General features: G+C 40.6%; 1 protein-coding gene across 1 annotated transcript; it reads right to left on the bottom strand.

The window, feature by feature from the left end:
• Window positions 1–57: 57 nt before the first annotated feature.
• On the bottom strand, window positions 58–5,980 carry prl (prolactin). The gene is made up of 5 exons (XM_017697443.2): window positions 5,869–5,980; window positions 5,534–5,655; window positions 3,044–3,145; window positions 1,664–1,846; window positions 58–768 (listed from the first exon to the last, which is right to left on the bottom strand). The coding sequence occupies exons 1-5, from the start codon at window positions 5,906–5,908 to the stop codon at window positions 580–582; spliced, it is 636 nt and encodes a 211-aa protein (XP_017552932.1). The 5' UTR covers window positions 5,909–5,980; the 3' UTR covers window positions 58–579.
• Between the last annotated feature and the right edge of the window lie 1,169 nt (window positions 5,981–7,149).

Below are 7,149 nucleotides of genomic sequence, written 5' to 3'. Positions count from 1 at the left end.
TATCTTGAATTGTTTTCAACTCAATCACACTATAAAAGAGGAGGCGTTTATGCTTGCTTTTCATTATGCATGATGAACATTTATTGACATTGTGATGTGACAGCTGTTTGAATGTGACATTCATGAAGAACACATGGAGGAAAACTAGCTAAGAATCCTACTTCTGTACTTAGATAAATACATTGGTGTTGTCTAAAGTGCAAACTCAATAGCCCAAGTTAAACGAGTGATCTGAAGTGCTGCTCTGTGTCGCCTCAGTTTATACAATAACCTCAAAACCAACATGAACATTTCCTCATCAGTGGTTGGCTTTAATAAATTGAACAAGAAAGCAAAAATCTGCTCTGCTCTTCAGTTACTTTATTCAAGTATGAAAGGTAAATTAGTCAGATGATGTGGAACACAGATTAGAAGATCACACATCACAGCTCAGCCAGAAACACTGACCATCTGAGAGCTCTGGGATTTGACAGACACATTCAGCATCACTCGTTTTAATTATAAGCAAACTGTGACCCACTGTGGTTCAGTACCACTGCTGACTGACAGAGGGTGGTAATGAGCCAGAATGGCGACTCTCTAACACATCTCAGGTCTCATCTTGGCTGCCCGACACCGGAGAACTTTGAGGAAACTGTCAATCTTGTGGGAGTCCCTGCGGAAGCAGGACAAGAGGAAGTGGAAGTTGACCAGGCGGGAGATTCTGTCTTGACCCAGATCATTATTGTGGAAAGGGAGAGAGGAGAGAGCCTCAGAGGATGGGCCCATCTGTGGAGGAACAAAGATGGAGAAAAGGGAAGAGAGTGGTCATTCGGTGGGAAGAATTATTACCAAATTAATTTTTAAATATTGATGGTCAGGTCAAATTAGTCTGCTCAACAAGATAGCACTATTGGCCCACATCACGGAAAATTTCATTTTCCTCCCCCTTTTTTAATAAACAAGTCTCTAGCATGTTGACGTGTCAAAACATACCATTTCATACAGTCAATACAGTCTATATACTGAAACTGAGCTGCAAAAACAGCCCATTATAAATGTGCATTTACATATATCCACCTATTCAGCCTACAGCAGCTTAACTCCACCCATTCATGTGGAAGTTATAAGGAGTGTTTGGGTCCAGACTGCTTTCTGAATGCGGCACAGTGCAGGGCAACCAATCAGAGCAGTGGTCAATCACATAAATCAGTCGTACAGGCACAGTAATAAAATATGCTGTTTTTTTCTTACAGAATAAAGAGAACTTGGGAAATGGTGCCATAAAAATGAATTATGACTGTTTTTGTACATAATTTCACACAAATTTCATGAAAGAAGATAATTAGTGGTGGACAGTTGCATTTGGCTCTGACATGAATTTATTTGCACTTACCAAAAACAATAAATTTAAATGTACAAAAACTTGACTGGTTGGCAGTAGAAAAATCTCCTGGCCTTGAGATTTGCAAAACGTTTTTCTCTTGGAAGTGTATTTGAGTGAAAGTACTGAATTATTCAGTTTCAGTGATATTTAATGTACAATAAAGTACAGATAGTCCACAGTAATACTTTAAAAAATAGAAGCATTCTTTGAGCATCATCTGTGCATGATGCCCAAACATTTGCAGCTTTGCTATCTCAAAAGTATAATCTGTCCCAACATCTAGAAAACAAAGCATACCTTGTGGACAAGGCGCTCCAGACCTGCTCCCAGGCTGTTGGTATGGTCCTGCAGCTCTCTGGTTTTGCTGTTGATGGTGTTGCGCTCAGGGTGGGGCAGGGTGGTGGCCTCAGACGAGAGAAGAGCCAGAGGGTCCGACCAAGCCAGCAATAGAGAACGAGCCAGAGACAGCAGCTCGTTCTCCTACCCAAGACAGAGGAATGGGAATCAGAGCCATACCTCGGGCAAGTGTTATGTTACCAAAGTTCACAAGTTGTAATGTATCACCAGCCAGTGTATTCCCTGATACTACGAGAACATAGTAGAGTACAGCAATGTCACTGGTCCATCCCAGCAGAGACACATTATAAATTTACCCCTTGCTTGTGACCATCCAAGTGCAAACAATTGGTAGTTATGATGTCAATCTCAGTGTCAGTTTTCTAACATTATGAATAGTCTGTCTGAATGTACTATTAGACTCTAGAATTAATTCCTCTGCCTGTGCTGACACTAGTGACCACAAGAGGGAGGCAAATGTAATGGTAAGGAAGAAAAGCAGAGTAGAGGAGAAGTGGAGAAAGGAGAAGATGGAATGAAAACAATAGAACTGACCAGGACTGAGGGGTGGATCTCATCACTCTGGTTAGTATTCTAATTAATACATTATGTTTTCATAGTTTCATAGTTCATAGCCTTGCTCTGTATTGGCAGTGACAGGTGTGCAACAAGTCATCCCTCCAGTCAGTATGACAGAATAAAATGAACTTGAATAAAAGTAAATTACAAAAATGATGCTGCTTAAATGTGCCAGTTGAGCCAGCAAGGACATCTGAGTAAATCTGTTTGCAGTTCCCTTATCCTCACATTTTATCTCTGTATCTCGTCCTTGCATCCTCAAAAGGAGCAGCAAAGACACAAAGAAAATATGTGAGAAAATGAAATGAAGATATTAGATGTACCTTAGATATGCAAATGTATGAGATATCAATATGGCTGATTGAATGACTGAATTAAAGCTTGCCCTCCCAAATCTTTACTCTGTTTTTTTCTGCACTCAATGCCAGTTCCATTTGCTAGCTAGGTCCTCCTCATAACGTGATGCAATCAAGCTGGAAGTGTGAAGGTTAGCACAAATCTTTTTCAACTGCCGCTAAAGCAACGTCATTGGACAACTTGGAGTGCTTGGAGGAAAATTTTGCTATGCCAGCTAACAAATGACTGTGTTGGCTAGTGATGGAGGATAAGTACACTCTTTTGGATTGTTGTGACATTGCATGTTGCAGGATGAACTCGTAATCTCCTAACTTGACTAGTGCGAAGATGACTGCACCGCTGGAAAGGAGCCCACCTTTCCAGTCTGGAAACAAACAATACCTACTGATGAAGAGCTGTTCTTACCGGCACTCTGAGAGTCTGATCTTTATCATTGGGGATTTGGAGAGAGGAAGTGTGGCACATAGATGGTCTCATAATCTTTCCCATTGGTGGGAAGTGAGAGTCCTGCAGAGGAAAAGGAGTGTATAAGATCAATCACAATCGGAGAAACCAGGAGAGCTCCCATACACACACTTACATAAGACTGATATACATCCACCTATCCACTCTTCCAGAAAGGCAACAGTCCATCCCTGCCCTCCACCTTTATGCCCATTCCCAACATCACCTTCATCTAGCCACTCTCACAGCATCCCAGCTCAGCACCTAGAGGTCTGCACAGGCATGAAGTTGAAGCCTGAACCCAACCTTACAAGGTGGATTATCATAGATGCATTTTTATAGTGCTCTCCTTTGTTGCTTAGCACTTGAGCTGATTGACAAAAAATGAAATAAAAATGTACATGCTTTTCTGAAAGCTGTTTGCTGTAGCTTACACTGACTGTTGCAAGGAAGTGCTCTGACACGGATGTGTTTTTATGGCTAGTAGCTGCTGCATCCACAGCAAACATGTCTCTGATGAAATATGTGCCTCTCCTCTTCCTATCAGAGCTCAACACACCATCAAGCCCTACACTGTATGTGAGCCATGCACTTTTGATCGGGTCATAATATTTCCAAAATTAAGACTTATTTACCATTTTAAGTTTCCTTAGCTTTTCTTTTTATTTCATCCATAGAGAAGTATTTTTAAGACTAGCTTTGTTTTACTAGACTGTGCTAGAGACAGAATGCACAAAAGAGAAAATGTGCTCTCAAACGTGTTTACATAGGCATGTTCCTTAAACGAAGCTCCCGAACCTGGACCAAAACCAGATACTTGGTTGGGCTCTGTTGGGGTCAGGTCAGGTAGCAGAACTCTAGGCCCAACAGAGCCTCCTTAGAAGCAGTATGGTCAGTAAAGAGCAGGTTTGCTACCATCAACCTTCAGTTTCCCCTAAAAACATTATTTTTGTACCTGTCGAAAGAAGGTTACCCTCTGGCGGAGATAAAGGAAAGAAAAGGTGAAGTTTTCACAAGACAACAGGAGAAGACTGAATATGAGGTTCTATATGGGTGTTTATACAACCTGTTGAAACTTTTCTAGTAGTGATGGGAAAGTTGATTCCTATAACTGAACAGCTACTTTCAAACTGTTTGTTTCTATGAATCTAATTTCTAATTTAACTGATTTATTTTTCTGTCTGGAGCGGGTGCTGTGGAGCACACTTACTTGATAGCATCCAGCTAATTCTCTGTTAACACAGGGCTACATTATGGAGTAAGTCAAAGCGAATGTACAAAGCTACACATAGAAGCCTGTGAAATCTATCCAGTCTACAATTTATGTTATTTTATGTCACTGGACTCACATCTCAACATGGCCAATAATATTCAGAGACAGGACTTCAGTATTTGCATTAATACTCCTACATATAAAGTTAAAAAATGCTTCCTAAACATCTGTTCAAAGCTTCAAAGATCTTTGCTTAAGTCAGCGTTTAAATGCTAAGTTGTTAGCCAAAGAGGTCTTCAACTCTTGGTGTGGATAAAATGGAATATCCTATGATGGTCATGTCTGCATGTTTCTGTTATTAGTGCCTTTATAAAGTCACAGAGCTCTATGGGTTTGAGTTTTCAGCTCATTTTCAGCAGAACATGGCATCAACTGGCTCATCTAATCAGTTGGTGTGCATCAGTAAGTTCTGGGATTTGAACCATTTGAGTCGGACATGTTCGAGAACTGATGACAGCTCTGGCAGGAAGCACTAGGGTGACTCTCGACTTCAGCCCATATTCAGTTTATTGTTTCTTTCAGCTCTGAGAGTCTGGCTTGAGCAAATGTAAATAATAATTTCTATCTACTTTATTAAACTTACATTCTGCCTAATTATAATACTCTGGAAGGAACACAGCATCACTGATGAGCTGGCATATCCTGGTGCAGTTGGGGATTGAGTCAGTTCTGGGATTTCAATTTGGTTTATTCAGTCAGTCCTGAGCTTTAAACCAGATTTACCCAATCAGTCCCAGGATTTGAACCAGATTTACCCAGTCAGTCCTAGAATTTGAACTGGATTTTCGTAGTCAGTCCTGGGATTAGGAGTTGAATTAGCTAGTCATTAATAGGATTTGAACCCTATTTACACAGTCAGTCCTGGGATTTGAACCTGATTTATCCAGTCAGTCCTGGGATTTGAACCTGGTTTATCCAGTCAGTCCAATTATCCTTCTTACTGGCTCACCACTCCTACTCCTCTAGGCTACCTGCCGCCTTAATACATGTTGCTTTGTGTTACGATTTCATAAGGTCACATATATGTTGCAAACATGAGACAGAAAACTTTGACTCAACTAGACTTTTGAATCAGTTCAATTGAGTCATTGAAATGAAACAGTTCGAACAGATTCAAAAGCAGTGATCACTATTTTCTAGTGAGATGCATACACACTTTTTGTGGGTGATGTACTCACCAGGTCGTTGGTGAGGGAAGTGCTGAGTGAGTGGAGTTTGTCCGAGAGTTGGGAGGCTCTCTCCAGCAGGTCGTTCAGGCTGACTCCATCAGCAGAGACAAAGACACACATCAGGACTGTCACTGAGGCAGAAAGACAGATGGGTTAAAAACAAGAGAGTGGTAAGAAAAAGGACAAAGAAAACTGAAGGATGCTGAGAGCTTAAGGAGAGGCTAAAAAGCAATAAGAATGAGAACAAGAAAGAGAAGATGGTACAGCTGTTGATTGAAGGTAAACATGAGCACAGAATCTGAGGAATGGACATAGGAAACATTTAGAAACATCTGCACTCTCACCTGCCAGGTGCAGTCTGGTACTTTGGGAGAGTCGGGCCATTTTTGCTTCTTTCAGTCCTTCTTCTTCTTCCTCACTCTATATGATGGATTTCCCACGTTCTCTGTCACATCCTCTTTCTCACTCCCATTATATACTCTCCTTGTCCTTTTTCATTTGGGTATGCAGCGGACCCTTGGCTCCGAGAGCATTGTCTCTAAACTAGTTCCATCCAGAATCGGCCAAATGAGAAACATTGTCTTGGGGTCTGGACTGATGAATAGCCACAAGCTGTTTGGCCAAAAGCAGGGTGCAAGGGTGTGTCCAAGTAAAATCCAGCTTTACTCAGCCAATTTGGGAAATAAATTAATATCTATTAGTTTAAGTTTAATTAAGAGCAGCAGGATCTAAAAAGCCAAGCTTAATGCTTGTAAGCCCAAGTCAAATGAATAGGATACACAGGAAGTGACTACTCAAGTTGGTCAAACCCAAGAAACACCCTTTTCAGTGTTTTCAACCAAAATGCCCATGTAACTCATGCTCAAGGCAGATGTCACATGCTACCAATACTATGTACCGATTGGTCCCTGCTTGTTTTTCTGTTTTGTGTTGTATCATGTAAGTGTTTATGGGTTAATAGTTGTTTGTTTATCTTTCGCTTAGGTGTGTGTTGTGGGTTGCTGCAGTGCCTTAAGGATATGAATACTATTCCCACCCAGCAATGCCCACCAACCAATCAGAGTCAGGCCTGTCATGTTGCAAACACACTAACGGCCAATTACCCTGACATACTGAAGCCTGGGGAAAAAGTCTATTGTTCCGGTACAGACTGGATGCTATTGGGTTCAGACAACAAACAAAACCTCCTGTTGGTCAAGAATGGGCAGATAGTTTGTCCGCCCTCATGATCCTCAACTAGTATTGACGCAGATGTGCTGAAGCAAATGAAGCAGTGATGTTTAAATAAACACTCCTGCTGTTACACAGAACTTGTGACTTGTAAGGGGTTACATTTGAAGGATTCTGTTCGAAAAACACATGAAGAATTTTCTTTTGTTGTGATATACATAGTTGTATGTGAGCTTTATACTTTAAAAAGAAAAGATGTATTATTATGATTAATACCATCTTTTTTTAGAGAAATAAAAACGTGTTTTCCAGTACACAGCAGCTATTGTTCTTTCCAAAAACTTCAGTAATCTAAAATGATTACATCCAGGATATTCAGAATTTCTTATCTGTTTATTTCTATATCCATAATATTTCATTTACTCAGTTATATGTACTCAAGTGTGCCACTTTAT

The sequence above is a fragment of the Pygocentrus nattereri genome, chromosome 14 (assembly GCF_015220715.1).
Source record: "Pygocentrus nattereri isolate fPygNat1 chromosome 14, fPygNat1.pri, whole genome shotgun sequence".
Lineage (NCBI taxonomy): Eukaryota > Metazoa > Chordata > Actinopteri > Characiformes > Serrasalmidae > Pygocentrus > Pygocentrus nattereri.
This window is presented reverse-complemented; position numbering and strand designations above follow the sequence as displayed.

Bases quoted from the DNA above. Each gene is read 5' to 3' on its own strand.
- prl (XM_017697443.2), bottom strand. From the start codon at position 5,908: ATGGCCCGACTCTCCCAAAGTACCAGACTGCACCTGGCAG. The intron at 5,656-5,868 runs GTGAGAGTGCAG...TTTCTGCCTCAG, and splicing joins TACCAGACTGCACCTGGCAG to TGACAGTCCTGATGTGTGTC. The intron at 3,146-5,533 runs GTGAGTACATCA...TTTCCTCTGCAG, and splicing joins CTTCCCTCACCAACGACCTG to GACTCTCACTTCCCACCAAT.